The following is a 16,709-nucleotide window of genomic DNA, read 5'->3' as shown; positions in this document are numbered from 1 at the left end:
AGGCTTCCCTCCTAAGCTGGCTGCCCGGTTGTGCTAAGCTTGTGAGCTCTGTGGGGACAGGGGTCATGTGTGACAGAGCTTTTTGTCCCCGACGACCCTTGCCACTGTTCTAAACTTCTTGTTGGGAGCACGCCTGAGTTCGCTCAGTCACTCAGCAGATATTTGCTGGGTGTGTGTCAGGGAGACGGAGGGACGGGGGAGGGCTGAAGGCTGAGGACCGAGCAGCTGCGGGGGGAGCGGGAGGGCGCAGAAGGTGAGCTGGTGACCTCTGCCGTGGGCTTGGCGGCTCTTCCCCCTGCCCCCTCCCCGTCCCCCCACTGCTGGCTGCCCCAGTTCCTTACCTTCTCCTCTGCCCCTTGGCCAGGTGGTATACTTCACAGCCACCTTCCCTTACCTCATGCTGGTGGTCCTGTTGATTCGAGGGGTGACGCTGCCTGGGGCCGCCCAAGGAATTCAGTTTTACCTGTACCCAAACCTCACGCGTCTATGGGACCCCCAGGTAAGACACACAGACGGGGCCGTCCCTGTGCTCAGCTGGGCATCTCTGCTCCTGGACAACCCCAGGCATCCACGCTGGCGGGGGGGTGTCTCCACGCATCTCCCCCTCCTGGGTTCACAGCTGCCAGGGAACCCAGGGGCCCTGAGGCCCTCGTTGTGTTTTGTAGTGTTTCTGGGGGGCTGTAAATGCGTCCTAACAGCCTTTCCCCTAGGCTCTCCCCTTCCACTACCTCCCATCCCCTCTGGGTGTCTCCTTTCATTTCGAGCAGCCTCTCTCTCTCCTGACCCTCCACTGGCCCCTCTGTCCCGCCCTCTGCCCACAAGGCCCGCTCCTGACCACGGCTCCCAGCGCCTCCCAGGGCCAGCTGGCTGGTGGTGCCGATTTTCCTGTGTGCTGTCCAGAGGCCCCCGGCCCTTCCCTCCCGGCCCTCCGTTCAGGGTCCACCCTCCGGGAGGGGGAGTTGTCTGCTGACCGAGGGTGTGGACGGCAGGGCCTGTACTGAGAAGCCTCTGCCGGGGTCTCGTCTTCTGTTTGGCAGCCGTTTTGAAGGCCAGCAAAGCCAGGAGGGGGCCGAGGGTGGAGAGGCCGTGGGTGAGCACAGCCCAGAGCCCCACCCAGCCCAGCTGTGGCCTGAGCCCACTTCCCTGACAGAGGTCACCTCCCGGGGCCTCCTCACTGGGCTGGAAGGGCTGTGCCCCTGAAAGGACGCCCAGCTCAGAGCAAACCAGAAGTCGAACGGCTTTTTGTACGTTTTTATAGTAAGGCAGCGGCACTGTCACTGCTGAGAGGTGAGAGGGGGCAACAGAGGAGGGAACAGCCCCCCAGCTCCCTCCGAGGCGGGGACCGTTCCCATGAAGGCAGTGGCTCCCCTTGTGCAGAATTTGGGGTGGCTCTTCTCAAGCCTCCAGCACCCCCGGATGAATTACGAGCTCTTCCATCCCGAGTCCTGCGGCTGCCAGGGCTCCCAGAAGCAGCAGGACCACTCGAGCCCGGAAGCCTCCCCAGCCTCGGCCCGGGCTCTTTCCCCACGACATCCGGTGGGATGGGAGCTCACCCTCCCGCCCCCGTTTCTGAGGACAGATAGAGACACAGGGGCAGCCTTCCTCGTCTCCCCGTGGACCCAACGGCTGCGGTCGGGCCCTGGGAGCCAAACTGTATGAACCACAGCTGCTGAAGCTAGAAAACCCCCAACGTCCTCTCTGCAAACTTTCTCGCTGCACAGATGAGCAAACAGGGCCCGAGGTCCCGTGGAAGGAACGGCAGGCCGGGACCCAAAGTGCCGTTGGTGGATGCAGGCAGCAAGCAGGAGGTTGTGGGGCTGCAGAGCCGGGCGAGGCCTCGGAGGCCGGGTGTGGGTTCGGCTTGGATCCCTCACGCAGGAGGGAGCCGCTGCGGTTCTGGGGCAGCGGTGTGAACCGGTGGCTGAGCAGCCGCAAGCCGCCTTCTCCTGGAGATCAGGCTGGGAGACAGGCAGGTAGAATGAAAGAAGAAAGGGAGAGAGGGTCCAGCATCTCGGGAACTGACCTATGGCTTCTGTGATCGACGCTCTGTTTGTCCTGACCAGCTTTTTAGCTAACGACTGCTGAGCGCCCGCTATGGCCCTGGCATCGTTAAGAGGGTCACATTGCATTATTTCAGCTAATCCTCACCGCTGACCAATGAGGTATCCCCATCTTACAGACAGGAAATTAAGGCCTAGAGAGCTTAAAGAACTTTCCATCCGCCACACATGCACCTGGAATCCAGGTCTGCATGATGACAAGTCCCACAGGTTTTACGGTTTCTTGAAGGCAAAGTTCTGTCTGCTCGTCTTTGCTTTTCTCGCAGCTTATTCATTCCAGCAAAGATTTATTGAGCATCCGTTTTGTGCCAGGTATGTTCTAGGTGTAACGTTTGCTACGTAATAGCTGCTGGCAAATATGAAGAAGGTGGACCAGAGCGCCTTCAAGTCTGAGAGTTAAAAGGCCGTAATTCTGTGTCTGGGTTACTGCAGGGAATAAGACCTCTTTCAGGCTTCTCTCTAGGACACCATCCTTCCAACCTGGGCAGCTGCAGGCTGTGCAGGCAGCGATGCCCTTCAGAATCCTCTGAGGCCCAGGGAGGGAGACGTTCCAAGAGCCAGGCTTGGTCCTGAGCTTCCGAGCAGACTTACTAACGGCTGGTCCTGGCCTCCTGCTGAAGCCCACCTTCTGTCAGTGAGCAGAGCAGCCTCTGCAGGGCGGGATGCCCCCCGCCAGAGCCCTAGGGGGAAGTAGCTGGCGCTCCCCAGAAGTGTGCCAATGCCGACCTGCATTTGCCTGGCACTTGAGAAAGCTGCAAAATTCCTGCAGTACAAAGACCAGGGCGCCTCTCTCGGCCAAGCTCTCGGTCTGGAGCGGAAGCCAGGCGGAGACACTGCTGAGTTTATCTCATTGGCCAGGGCTGCTGTGCGGTGGGGGATTGCCCGCCTCTCCCGGCCCCCCCCAGCGCCATCTCTTTCCCACTGGGGAGCGGCCCCGGGAGACTCTGCTGGTGCAGCGTGTGCTGGGTCCTGGAGCTTTTTCTTTCCCTCACCCTGACCCTTTGTTCCATTGCACTTTGGTAGATCGATAAGGACAGGGGCTGGGGACGGGGTGTCTGGAGACTCCTTGTTGAACACCTGAAACCTCTACCTTAAGCTCTCTAAGGAAGGGTTTATTTAGGGAAGGAAGTTGGAGCCATTGATTAGAACGAGTCTTTTCATTTTGATGTCGTGCATTGAAACCTACGGGACCTTATTATTACTGGAAGGTGAGTTGCTTCTTTAAAATAACAGCAACGACAAATAGGCCAATAGCTGACAACGTGTATTATGTGCTTACTGTCTGCCAGGCCCTTCCCTAAGTGCACAAGACAGTTTAGACCTCACACTAATCCCATGAGTTAGGTGTAGCCTCATTTTACAGATGAAGAAATTGGAGCTTAGAAAAGTTAAGAAATTTGCCCCAAACTACGAAACAAGCGTGATGGGGGAGCTTGGGTTTCATCCCAAGTCATCTTTTGGGGGTCTTCTGCCTTAATCACCATGATATATCTTTCCCAAAGAATATGAATGCTTAGTTTTAAGGGCTGATTTTTATTATTCTAGAATGAATTCTGAAGTGGGATAGGGAACTAATATTTCTTTATGTGTTAGGCATTTTACATACATTATTTTGTTTGTTATTTTACCCATTCTATTTCTTAATATACCCATTTGTTATTTTACTTGTTATTATACCCATTTTCCTGATGAGAAAAGTGAGGTTTAGAGAGGTTTAAGTGATTTGCCTAAGATCACACAGCTAGTTATTAGCAGAGTTAGGAACTGAACTCAGTTCAGTTTGACTCCAAAGCCCAGGCGTACATACGATTGCCTTCCTGAAAATAGAAAAATGTAATAGTCCTTGGGGTTGGACTCAAGTTGAAAACCATCTTTCCTGGATCTTCTAGAAATTCTCTCTTCCTCTGTCGCCCCTCCAAGGACCTCTCTTTAGCCCACACTCCCTGAAGCGTTTTTTCGCTTGTATTGTCGGGCAGTCTTCTGCGCCAGCCAAACACACCCTGGAGCTTTGTTCCCGAAACTGGGGCTCCACGACGGGGCACGTGGCAGGGTCGCCTGTGGTGGGTAGAGAATGGCTTGCCCTGCTGTCCTCCGGCCCTTCCCGCGGCCCGCGGCTCTCCCGCCCCAGCAGGCTGGCCAGGAGCAGCTGCGCGGAGCCGGCTCGCCAGCCTCCAGCCAGTCTGAGCCCCGCACTCTGAGCTCTCAGGCCTCCTGCTGCCTTTTCCTCCGTTCTCCTCAACCTCTCCTCCCAACTTGGTCTTAAGTCTCTCCCCTCCGGGCGAGGTGACCTGCCAAGTCACAGTTTTTTCTTGTTTCTTCTTCCCAAGCCCAAGTCTGCAACGCTTCCTAGCCGTGGGATCTGCACGGTGCGCAGCCACGGAACATCTCCAAGGGAACAGTTTCCTGCGTGGACGGCGGGTCAGGCTGCAGCCCTGGGCCCCGCCAGGCACGGGGAGTAGGCCTCGGGGGGCCCGAGGCTGGGCAGGTCCGGGGCTGCGTCCTGGATAACCGGCCTGGAGACACCTCCCTGGCCCTCCATCCCAGCCTGGCGGGATCCTTCCTGTACAACCTCAGAACCTCTTGCCACAGCAACCCGCGCTTGGGGCTGTGATAATGAACAAAAAGGAACAGTGACCTTCAGACCAGACGCCACTGGGTCTCCCTGGGAGGACTCTCCTCGCAGGAGTCTGGGGCAGGTTTAGAAGAGGAAGGATTTGAGACGTTGCAAAGGAACAGCCAGGCTCCCCGAGGCACGGTCCTCGGCCCGGGGCGTCCTCGAAGTTTTGTGGCCTGTCCTCGGCTTCTCTCCTTTCCCTCCTGCCCTTTCTTTCTCCAGCCTTCTGAAATAAATTCCAAGACCCCCTTCTCCTTTCCCCATGATCATTATCCTGAGGTTTAAAGAAGCTCCCCTTGGTGTTTTCGACCTTGCCTATTTCCTTGCTGGCCCCTGGCTCCTCCCTTGGGGTCTTCCTCTGTGCTTCCTGCCCCAGACACCCTGTCCCTGGTGGCAGCTCCTGCCTCCCTGAGAGCCTGGGGATGGGGGTCCCTGTGGGCAGGAGGGGCAGAAGGTTAGAGACAGTCTCCCCCTGTCCTCACCCTCTTTCCCGCTCTGTCCTCATCCCTGTGGAAGTGGAGGGAGAGCAGGAGGAAAGAGTGCCCGGGTGGATGCCAATTCTCAGGGACTGGAAGGCAGGGATCCCCACATCTGACTGGTCTTAGGGTCGCCCAGGAAGCTTTGAAACAATACAGGTTTCCGGGTTCTCCTCTAGGCCTAGTTCAGGGTCTCACCCGGGGATGCTGGCTGAGGAGTCTGCGTTCTGATGCTGTCAGCTGGCATGGGTTCCCTCAGACGCACCGCAATGCCAAGGAGAGTGGGCATTTGGGGGGGTGAGTGGTGAGAGAGGAGGGAGGTAAAGGGGTGGTCACGACGGCTAGGGGTGTGGGGAGGGAACAGGTAGGGGCCGAGGAGCTGTACACAGGAGCAGCTGAGGCTTTGGTGCCCGTGGGCCCTGTGAGCCCGATCTTAGTGGAAGGAGAGCTGGGGCCTGTCTGGGGGCTAACGCGGAGGGCGGACATGAGACAAGAAATGCGGACCCCAAAGTGTTAGGACACCAGCCTGGCAACGTCCGCGGCCACGGTTTGGTGCTCAGGTCCCCTGAAGGCAGGAGGTGCCCGGGGAGGGTCTGTGGCCGCAGGACCCCACCTCCTGTGGGTCTGCAGCGCCGCAAGTCCCGTTCTCCTTGATCTTCTTTCTCTCTGGGATGTTATTCTAGCTGTGAAATCTAAATCATAACATGCACAGGCTGGGCCAGCCAGCTGAGATAATAACAAGAACAGCCATACCCTATGTTTAGCTGGAGAGCTATCTTCCCCCAGGGAGTACAAGGCTCTTTACGGATGACTTCTGTCATCCTCTTGACCCCTTGTGACCTGAGGCTCGCTCTTCCTGTTTTGCAGAGGATGTTGAGGCGCAAGGGGCAAAGCTACATGCCCGTGAAGGCGCCGATGCAAAGGACCCACATCCCCGCAAAGCCTGTCGCTGGGATCCTTCCAATCTCGGCACACTGCCAGGGGGACCTGGGGTGGGAGGAAGTGGAAGGTAGAGCCCTGGGCTTTGTTTCCATTACAGAAAAGACGGACCAGGCCTCACTTGGTTCTAGAGCACCAGCTCGTCGGCCTCCATCGTGGGTCCTTTAGTCTTTCTCCAATGCTTGATGCCCGTGCCATCCTGGGGGTGCCCGAGAGACTCCGTCTAGGGGGCCGGGAAGTCGAGCGCATCAGAATAGCATGGCCGCGGGGCTGCCTGCGTGGGCTGAGGGCAGGGGTCTGCCATCCTTTGCCTGGCTTGGCTGTAGGCCTGTGTGGTCCGTGGAGCCCAGACAGCCTGGCTCCCCTGAGGCACGGCTTTCTTGTCTTTTCCCTGCATAGGTGTGGATGGACGCAGGCACCCAGATCTTCTTCTCCTTTGCCATCTGCCTAGGGTGCCTGACGGCTCTGGGCAGCTACAACAAGTACCACAACAACTGCTACAGGTGAGCCGGGGGCAGGGCCTGAGTGCCTATCAGGGCACTAGATCAGGGGAGATTTTGAGGGTGCACCAACTCGTGGATTTCCCTACGCCCCACCTGCCTTCACGCCATTTTCCAACCCCCAGGGCTGCCAGGTGGTGAGAGGAGCCAGTGGCAGCACGGGCGAGGGATTGCTTCCCCCAGGACGGGACGGTGATGGGTGGCCGGGAACCCCCAGCAGGGCCCAGCCTGGGGCTAATGTAGAGGGCCGTGGGCACAGGTGTGCAAGCAACCCAGCTCGGGAGTGACATCATACAGAGCCTGGTCTTGTGTGCTCTGTACCTGCGCCCCAGCAAACACTGAATCCCCTCCCTGTGGTTCCCTCGGGCCCACCTGGCTCATGTCAGAGAATTTAAGCCAATTTTAGTATTAGCTAACAACAATCACATCATGCATTTCAAAATTGAATTTAGGTGAGTACAGAGCACCTGTTGCTTGGGTTCTCCGTGCCCCTCTCCTCTCAATTAACGTACCGGCATGCACGGGGTCACAGGGGTAGTGTCCCAGGAGACGCAGTGGCAGCGTGACGGGAAAGGGGAGCTGTGTGGCCATGGGTAATGTTTAGATTCTGTTACTTCCTTAGGGTCTCATTCTTGCAGGATGACCGTGCGTTTAGTCCAAGTCTGAGCCCATGGAGTTGGGGGGACAGAACCAGCCCCTTGGGTTCCCTCTGCCCCTGCCAGGCCGGCGGCGTCACCTGGGGTTCCTGCGTCCCGGCCTGAGGCACTGGCTGCCCCTCTGACCCTCCTGTCCCCACCTCCCCGCCCCGCCTGCAGGGACTGCATCGCCCTCTGCTTCCTCAACAGCGGCACCAGCTTCGTGGCCGGGTTTGCCATCTTCTCCATCCTGGGCTTCATGTCCCAGGAACAGGGGTGCCCATCTCTGAGGTGGCCGAGTCAGGTGGGTGGTGTTTTGGGGGGTGGGGTGGGGCTAAGACAGGAGACTCTGTGAGCTTTGTTTGAACCTTCGCCAGCCCGCCTGGATCTGCAGGCATTCCTATTGTCACCTACGCTGTGGGTGACCTCTCAGTGGCTGCGTCCCAGGGAGACCTGGGATGGACTTAAACAGCAATTCCAGCTTCAAAAGGCGAACGGGTGTGCAGAGAACACTGTCCCCCGCACCCTGGCCTCCAGCTCCTCACCCTGGAAGCAACCAGTGTTACCAGGTTCATGGTTTTACTTCCAGAAATAGTTTAGGCTTTTATGAGAAAAAGAATACACACACATCTGTACGTACACATTCAAACACGCGTCCGTATTACTGTTTCTGTCTCTTACGCCTCGTAACAACCAAGTGATAGCATGCTCTATACATTGTTCTGCATCCTGCCGTGTCTCGTTCCCCTTAACGTGTGTCTCAGAGGTAAGTTAACTCCCGGCACGTGGAGTTTCCTCCTTTAAGTGCCTGCCTTCCCCCCACGCGGTGCTGCTCTTGCTTTTAAATGAAATCACAGACGGATCCCCCATCTGGGTAAGCGGCCGGTGTTTGCCTCGCTCGCCGCCCAAGCCTGTGGACCACCCACTTGCACCTGTAACAAGACGATTTTGATCGTGGGGTTCACAAGCTCCTCCCGTCACACAGGGTGCCGAGCAACGGGAAACTGACATCGCTGGTTCTTATTAAGAACGATCGTGTTTCTCTTTTACGAAGCACAGCTCTGTGCCAGGCTTGGTGCCATGTGTTCGCTGGTGCGCGGGACGGGTCCCAGCAACGTGGGAGACGGGCGGAGGAGCTGACCACTGTCCCGGGTCCCTCGGTCATACCCTTCCTTTCATAGGAAGCTTCCTATCGAGGACCCCGGCGCTGGCATGTGACCTGTTCCTGCCGTTTGAGCCAGCTGAGGGCAACAGTGTGTTTGAGAGGATGTGTGTCGTGGGTATTCTGAAACTCGCGCCAGCTCACTAGCTGTAGGGTGACAGAAAAGGCTCGGGGAGCAGAGGTGGCCAGCGGTGGCCCCAGACCCAATCTAGTCTTGGAGGTATTTTCTTTGGAACTTTACGGAGACCACACAGCACTTGCCTTAAGTGGGCGACGGCTCCAGGTCCGTCAGGCCCCGCCGCGCCCTCCTCCTACACTGGGGCTGCTTCACAAGCGTCCGCGGCCTGCCTGGCCCCCAAGCTCTTTGTAAGTTTGAAAGCTCTGGTTTGGGGGCAATAGATCTGGAGAGTAAACCCTCAGGATGTGCGGTAGAACTTACAGAAATGCAGGTGACGGACCCCCTTCCTCTTTTCTTTGCAATATCCTATAGAATACTCACAGCCTTTAGGTTCTGTTGCTGCCAGTGAGAAAACAGTGGGCGATGCCTTGGAGACCGGGGACCGGGTCAGGGTTGGGTGGCTTCTCCTGGGTGGGGACGGTGCAGGGGGGTAGCTCTGGGGCTTCCGCTGTCCCGTGTCCCACACTGGGAAGCCCACCTTGGGGTGGCACTGGGCCGTGTCCCTCTCTCCCCGCCGCAGGGCCTGGTCTGGCCTTCATCGCCTACCCCCGGGCTGTGGTGATGCTGCCTTTCCTCGCCCCTCTGGGCCTGCTGCTTCTTCTTCATGGTCGTCCTCCTGGGACTGGATAGCCAGGTATTGAGAGGTGGCCGCTCAGAGCCCGAGGGACGGTGGTGTGTGTGGGCTGGGGGCAGTGAGCAGCGAACAGCTGGGGGCTGGGCGAGTGTCAGGTGCGGATGCCCTGCCCGGGAACAAAGGGAGCTTTGGAGGGTGGGTCCGCCCCGGGGCTGTCAGGAGGCTGGAAGGGCTGCCCCGGAGTGAGGCGCCAGCTGGTTGACGGAGCTTCTCGTGAGGGCGCTTGCCCTCCAATTCTTCGCCCTCTCGTCCAGTTTGTGTGCGTGGAAAGCCTGGTGACGGCGCTGGTGGACATGTACCCCGGTGTATTCCGCAAGAAGAACCGGAGGGAGGTCCTCATCCTGGGGGTGTCTGTCACCTCCTTCCTCGTCGGGCTCGTCATGCTCACAGAGGTGAGGGGCTGGGCGGCTTGCAGGTGGGGCCCGGCGAGGAGGAGAGCCCAGGCGGGTGACTGCCACCTGGCAGGGGGGACAGGCTGCTGTAGTTTCAGGTCACCGCCTTCTGGGCTTCGGGGCCCAGGGGCCCTGGCCCTTTCCCACCCCAGGAAGCACTGACCACCTGGCTCTGGGCGTGGCTGAGGGGTGCTTTGGCTCCACGGAAGCTGAGAGGTATAGAAATGTTGGGCTGGGAAAAATCGCCTCTCCAGCAAGATCCCATGAGTTCCCAGGCAGCTGACCCACGTTCCAGGGCCAGACTTCAAAGGCAGAAAGGGAGCCCTGGGGTGGGTGACGTTCTGAGTGATGTCTCAGGGGAGGAGGGAGATGGAGCTCGTCAGCTTGATGACACCCATGGCGGCCCCTATCCTGACCCTCTGCCAAAAATGCACGCTGTCCTTCTGGGTCAACCCCTGCGTGTTCTCAGGGGTGAGCTAACAGTGGCTCTTTCGTGCATCTTCCTCCCAAACAATAATCATACATTATGACTGTCCCATGTCTGCCGAGTGCTTTACAGCTTACAAACCACACTGTCCCTTAATCTCGGTCTCCTGTGACCCTCCCCGCCTCTGCTCCGGGCCCCGAGGGTGCCTGCTTCCTCTGGCTAAAGGTCTCTCTCTCTCCTCCTGGGCAGGGCGGTATGTACGTGTTTCAGCTCTTCGACTACTACGCAGCCAGTGGCATGTGTCTCCTGTTCGTGGCCATCTTTGAGTCCCTCTGTGTGGCGTGGGCCTACGGTGAGTGACTCTTCCCGTGGTCCTGCCCAGGGCCCTCGGACAAAAGAGAGACCTCGCTGCTCACACCCACCTTCTCCTCAGACTTCTCTCCCTCCCAGCCTCAAACATCTCAAGAATCCTACCTACATTGCTACCATTGGAAAAGCCCTCCAGAGGCGGCCTCGTCCACCTTCCTGGTGATGGCTGCTCCCGGGCCACCCAGGTGGGCCCGTGTCCCATCCTACCCAGAGCTTTTCAGCCTTTAACAACCTTGATCATCAGAAAGTTCCTGCCTTTGCCTAAGCCAAGTTCTTCCCACTGCTGTTTATGCCTACGAATTCCATCCAGGGAAGGGTCTGCTCCCAGCAGGGATTGGAGAAGACAGCCACGATGTCTTTTACAGACTGTCCTTGCCCTTCCTGGTTGGTGTGGTCCCCATCCTGATGCTTTGGATGCTAAAGGATGTCCTTTCTCCCCCTTCCTTCTCTTCTTCGTGGCAGGTGCCGGGCGCTTCTATGACAACATTGAAGACATGATTGGGTACAGGCCGTGGCCCCTTATCAAATACTGTTGGCTCTTCCTCACACCGGCTGTGTGTACAGTAAGATAACCTCCGGGGGGCTTCCCTGGTGGCGCAGTGGTTGCGAGTCCGCCTGCCGATGCAGGGGACGCGGGTTCGTGCCCTGGTCTGGGAAGGTCCCACATGCCGCGGAGCGGCTGGGCCCGTGAGCCGTGGCCGCTGAGCCTGCGCGTCCGGAGCCTGTGCTCCGCAACGGGAGAGGCCACAACAGTGAGAGGCCCGCGTACCGCAAAAAAAAAAACCCACAAAAAAAACGATGACCTCCGGGAGGAAAGCCAGATGAAGGGAGAGAGATGGTAGAGCAGAAGGGTAGACGGGCCATAGCCCCAGAAGGTACTTATCCGTGGGCATTGAAAATCATTTAAAAGTTTCATTCGTCCTCCTGTTGGGTTCTAGAAAATGCAGCAGGATAGACTCTCCCTCCCCGTTGCGCGGAAGGGTAACTGAGGGCCAGGGCTGTCGGACGCCACCCCACAGCGTGAGTCTAATGTGGTAGGTGCGTCGGGCTGCTGAGAACAATGCCGATAAGCACCGAGATAACGGAGCAGTTCCAGAGCACTTATCCTGCCGGGTGCCAAATGCTTTACGCGTTTAACCCAGTCAGTCCTCACGAGAACCCCACGAAGTAAGAATTACCACTGTATTCACTTTTCAGGTGAAACGGAAGCCCCAGAGGTTAAGCAGTTCACCTGAGCTGGAAGGTGGCCGAGAGCTGGGGCTCAAGCCCAGGCAGCTTGGCTCCGGAGTCTGGGCCTGAGCCACTGAGCGCTGCCGCTCTGGCTTTACCTGTGTCAGCAGCACCCGCTGTGTGCCAAGTACGATGAGGCCGGGGCGACCCAGGCATGAGCCCTGCCCTCCAGGTGCTCACGGCCAGGCACAGAGCCATGTCCCAGTTGAGGATGCCCAGGGGCACGGGGACCCTGGAGGGACAGGGTGGGTGCCCCGGAAGTACCTCCTGGGGATGTGGATTTTGAGCAGATGTGGACGGAGTTCGGAGGCAGATTGGCCCAGCTGGTCGGGGGGACCCATGCTCCCCCAGCCGCGTCTCTTCTGCTCTCACCCTCAGGCCACCTTCCTGTCCTCCCTGATCAAGTACACCCCACTGACCTACAACAAGAAGTACCTGTACCCGTGGTGGGGCGATGCCCTGGGCTGGCTCCTGGCTCTCTCCTCCATGATCTGCATTCCCGCCTGGAGCTGCTACAAACTCAGCACCCTCAAGGGCTCTTTCAGAGAGGTAGGGAGCTGGTGGGGAGGAAAGCAGTCAGAGGATGAGCTGGGGTCCCCTTGTTGCCAGGTGGCTGCCTGCCTGGGTAGAAGCTGGCACACAGGAGGGCCAGGGACCCTGGTGTGGGGTCAGAGGGACAGAGGGAGTGCTGAGCAGTCTCAGGAAGAGACAGGATGCCTCCCAGACACCGCTGTGGTAAGGGTGTTGGCACCTGGAGAGCAGGTTTGGCGCCTCTGGGGAGGCAGCGATGAGGGACGCTGGCAGACTTGCCCCCTCTCCGGCTCATGACGGACCCCTCCGCTCTGCTTGCAGAGAGTTCGCCGGCTCATGTGCCCAGCTGAGGACCTGCCCCAGTGGGCCCGAGCGGAACCCTCTGCCCCGGCCACGCCCAGGACGTCGGAACTGGAGTCTCACTGCTAGGGGGCAGGCCCTGGGACAAGGGGCCAGTGAGCCTGGCTGTGGGGACAGTTGCAGAAGGAAGGCACAGAAGCAGCCCTGCTGTGCTTCTCTGCCCCGCACCACCCGGGGTAGACAAGATAAGAGGGGACATGCTGGAATCCACCTCTGAGCTGGGCATCTCCCACCCCAACTTCCCTGCTCCAGGGCTGGCTGGACAGGTGTGAAAGGCCAGGATCAAGAGCGTCCCCTTTGAGAGGGGCCTTGGGAGGTGGGGTGAGGCTGCAGGCGGGGGCGGGGCGGGAGAGCTCTGTTTGACGCCCTTCATTCCATTAAATCCACGTTCTTCCCACCAGCTGCTAGCAGTTTCGCTTGGTTTCTGCCCCGCCCCACCCCCCGCCTTGCTGCCTTGCCCACCTCCTCACTTTAAAGTGGGGCTTTTAGGGACTTCCCTGGTGGCGCAGTGGTTAAGAGTCCGCCTGCCAATGCAGGGGACACGGCTTCGAGCCCTGGTCCGGGAAGATCCCACATGCCGCGGAGCAACTAAGCCCGTGCACCACAACTACTGAGCCTGCGCTCTAGAGCCCTCGAGCCACAACTACTGAGCCTGCGCTCTAGACCCTGTGAGCCACAACAACTGAGCCTGCGCTCTAGACCCTGTGAGCCACAACTACTGAGCCCTCGTGCCACAGCTACTGAAGCCCGCCTAGAGCCCGTGCTCAGCAACAAGAGAAGCCACCGCAACGAGAAGCCCGTGCACCACAGCAAAGAGTAGCCCCCGCTCGCCACAACTAGAGAAAGCCCGTGTGCAGCAACGAAGACCCAACGCAGCCAAAAATAAATAAATCAAAAGAAAAGGCGATGGAAGGGAGAAGGAGGAGGCACCTGAGCCCCCGCTGGAGGAAGGAGGAGGAGAGCGGCTGGGCTTCTTCCTGCCCGATTTCCCCTGCCGTCTCCTTGCCTTGACCTCGCCTGTCCAAACTGTGTGCGCCCGCCAGGGGCTTGGCGTCAGGGGTACGAGAGCGGGACAGCAGGGACCGCGGGCGGAGCAGGGCACTACCCGGCTCGGCCAGAAGAGGGAGCCGCTGCCTCGGGACCACCACGCTGCTCCGCTCGGAAGGAACATGGATAGATGCGGATGCGGCAGCCCCGGCGCGGCCACGATGGCGGCGCCCTGCGGGGACCTCCGCTCGGCTGCGGGGCCTGAGCGCGCAGATGCGCCCAGAGAGGAGCCAGGTGGGAGGCAGAGCCTGTGCGACGTCGGGGTCAGCGGGTCTGGCCTTGGCGCCCGCCCCCCCACCCCCACCCCACCCCCGGCTCCCACAGGCGTGCGCCTCAGCCTGGCTCTGGGCAGGTGACTGGAGCTGGAGCGGGCGCGTGTGTCCGGGGCCCACGGGGGAGCGGGGACACACAGCAGCCCTTCCCCCCAAATGTCTTCCTGTGTCCCCACCTCTGTTCATGTAGCTCTTCTTCCCGAGCTGTTCCTGGGAGGTGCAGGGCATTTCCTGGGCGATTTTCTTACGAATCAGTTAGTGGGAAAATGCACCGAAGTCTTCAGGTTTTGATTCTTCGCCGTTGGGAGAGTTTATTAAAATCGGTGACAGCAGCCCTGCTGTGTTTTGGCCTTGGTGGTTCCTTCCTGGACAGTGGCTGGGCACCCCCCAGTGTGCCAGTAGCAAGGCAGTCCTAAGATGGAAGAAATAAGTCTGCTAGAGAAATGTGTGGGCCTCGAGGTCCCACACCTGGCGTCTCCACCCATCTGAGGACATTTCCAGGACACCTACTGCGTGGTGCTGTGCTCAGGGTTCACGAGGAGCAAAAACAGATACATCTCTCGAAGGACAAAGGATGACAAACGCTATGGAAGAAAAGCAAGGTCTCAGAAAGAATAAGTGGGCGTGGGAAGGATCCTGAGGGTCTAGGGTTGGGGGTCTGGGAGGGCTGTTCTGAGGCTGAGGTATGTCTCTCTCTCCATCCTAGCAAAGTTGCAGGGATCTGCTAGGCCCAGGGAGGGGGGTGAGCAGTTCAGTCACGGTGGTTTGAACCCTATTTCGGAGCTTCGTTGACGGTGCGATACAGTGTGAAAGTAACCCGCTGGCACCGGGGTCAGGAGATACAGCTTCTAGTCGTCACCGGCCTCGGACCTGCTGTGATTCTTGGTGGAATTCAGGTCTTCTTTTTTTGCAGATGGAGGTAATACTGGGCACCCCGCCCACACACGGGTTTGTTGTAGGGCTGGATGGGGTCATGGGTGTGAGAGCCCAACAGTGAGGTCATGAGACCAGTGGGGGGATGGCTGATCGGGAGCTGCTCTAAAAGCCAGGGGTCACGTCAGGGAACGGCAGCAGAAATACCCAGACGTGGCTCTACCCCCTCAAAGGGGTAGTGGGGGCGGGGCCGCCTTCTGTCCCCTCTACTGGAGCTCTGCCTGGAAGGGCAGATTCAGATCCTGCAGTCCCAGAGGAAGAAGACAGAAAAGGAAGGGGAGCCCTCTGTCTAGAGGCCACACCTGTCAGAGAAGAAGACCTTAGGACACATCATTTAGCTTCTGTTCACCCGAATTTTCTCATCTGTAAAATGGGCTAACAACTACATTTCAGGGTTCTCGTGAGGCAGGCATCGAGCCTCAGGTCAAGCGATAGCTGGAAGGAGAGAGGAGCGCAGCGGTACCCGGAGAGTTAGGACTGGAGCCTGTGGAGATTGGGGAGCCATGGAGGGGGCACTGAACCCGTCAGGCTGCCGTGGAGCCTCAGACCTCAGCCCGTGCTCAGATCACACCCAGGTCTCAGATCCACACACGTGCACACACACAGTCCCTCACTCTCCTCAGATGAATGCGCATAGACCCAGACGGCACAGTCTGCCAGGCGCACCCCTTTACGGAGGCTGGCAGGCCTGGTTTAATTAAGTCTATGTGCTCTGTGACCTTGGGCAAGTTCATCGCTCCGATCCTTAATTTGCTCCTCTATAAAATGGGAATAGTAGTATTTACATCATTGTGCTGTTAGAGTCCAGTGGAGGGTGTAGGAACAGCTGCCTTGGGGACATATTTCAAGCAAATCCATCCTATGTTCCATGATTCCACCCTCCCCCCACCCCTGCATTGGGCTGTCAATGAAACAGAAAAGCCCAGAAAGAGCTCAGCGACATCCTTGCTGCCCCTGGATTCCCCAGCCGCAGGCATCAGGTTGCATTAGGCCCCAGAAAGAAGGCTACACATTTATTAACTAAGCATTTTTGCTAGGAGGCAAGAGAGAGGCGGAGCTAAAAGAACCTGCGTCCTGTGGCCTGAGAGTCTTGCTCAGCACCAGCGTTTTGTCCAACAAAAGCAAGACATGAGTCCTTCCAAGCCCTAGTCTATCCCCTGTTTCTGGGAGAGCGATGCCCTTTCAGAAGAGGGAAGACTGGAATCAAAATTTCCCTCAAGTTGCATCCACCCATCCATCCATCCTTCCTTCCTTCCTTCTATCCATCCTTCCATCCCTCCATCCCTCCATCCCTCCATCATCCATCCAAATGCCTACTCTGAGCCAGCACTATATTAAATGCTAGAGGCAGAAACAAAGAATTATGAAAAGTGACCCCTGCCCCCTAGATACTCCTGGTCTGGGAAACAGTTTGCTGCAGTGGAACAAGCAAAGATTTTTGGAGCCAAGAGGCCCAGCTTCAGATCCCAGCTCCCTCATTTACCACCAGTAAATGAAGCCTTAGGACACATCATTTAGCTTCTATTGGCCCCAGTTTTCTCATCTGTAAAATGGGCTAATAATTCCTACATTTCCAGGTTCTCGTGAGGACAAAATGGGGTGACATGTAAAGCACCTAGGCTGAGTTAGGTGCTTAGGAACTAGGTTCCTTCTACGCCAGGCCTTCTAAAAGTATGCACGGGTTAGAAGATGACTGTGGTGAGGAGAACATTCGACGGGTTTCACTGCAGCAAGATAACGGATTCATTATTTCATCTTGACTCTGGGCCCTCCCCAGTATGGAAACAGGCCGGTCTTAGGTAGGCTTTCCAGGTAACTTAGGGAGCCCTACCTGTTGTAAAATGGGGTCTCCTGCCCCCAAGAGTTCACCAGTTGTTCTGAATGCCCAGTGGGGGCTGAAGCTGCGGGGTTGGGTGGGCTTGAGTGAGGGAGTTCGGGTGTTAGAGGGAG

General features: G+C 58.1%; 1 protein-coding gene across 1 annotated transcript in view; it reads left to right on the top strand.

Annotated features, from left to right (window-relative positions):
- Positions 1–12,706, top strand: part of SLC6A13 (solute carrier family 6 member 13) — a 35,336-nt gene extending 22,630 nt beyond the window's left edge. The window contains 11 exon segments of the mRNA XM_032645915.1: positions 365–499; positions 6,489–6,592; positions 7,405–7,499; positions 7,502–7,528; positions 9,085–9,137; positions 9,139–9,198; positions 9,453–9,590; positions 10,267–10,369; positions 10,849–10,949; positions 11,995–12,165; positions 12,469–12,706. Of these exon segments, the coding sequence (XP_032501806.1) occupies positions 365–499; positions 6,489–6,592; positions 7,405–7,499; positions 7,502–7,528; positions 9,085–9,137; positions 9,139–9,198; positions 9,453–9,590; positions 10,267–10,369; positions 10,849–10,949; positions 11,995–12,165; positions 12,469–12,576 (1,095 nt within the window). The 3' untranslated portion in view covers positions 12,577–12,706.
- Positions 12,707–16,709: the final 4,003 nt, after the last annotated feature.

This window comes from Phocoena sinus, chromosome 10, assembly GCF_008692025.1.
Source record: "Phocoena sinus isolate mPhoSin1 chromosome 10, mPhoSin1.pri, whole genome shotgun sequence".
NCBI lineage: Eukaryota > Metazoa > Chordata > Mammalia > Artiodactyla > Phocoenidae > Phocoena > Phocoena sinus.
Note: the sequence above shows the minus strand (reverse complement) of the source record. Positions and strands in the feature narration are given on the sequence as shown.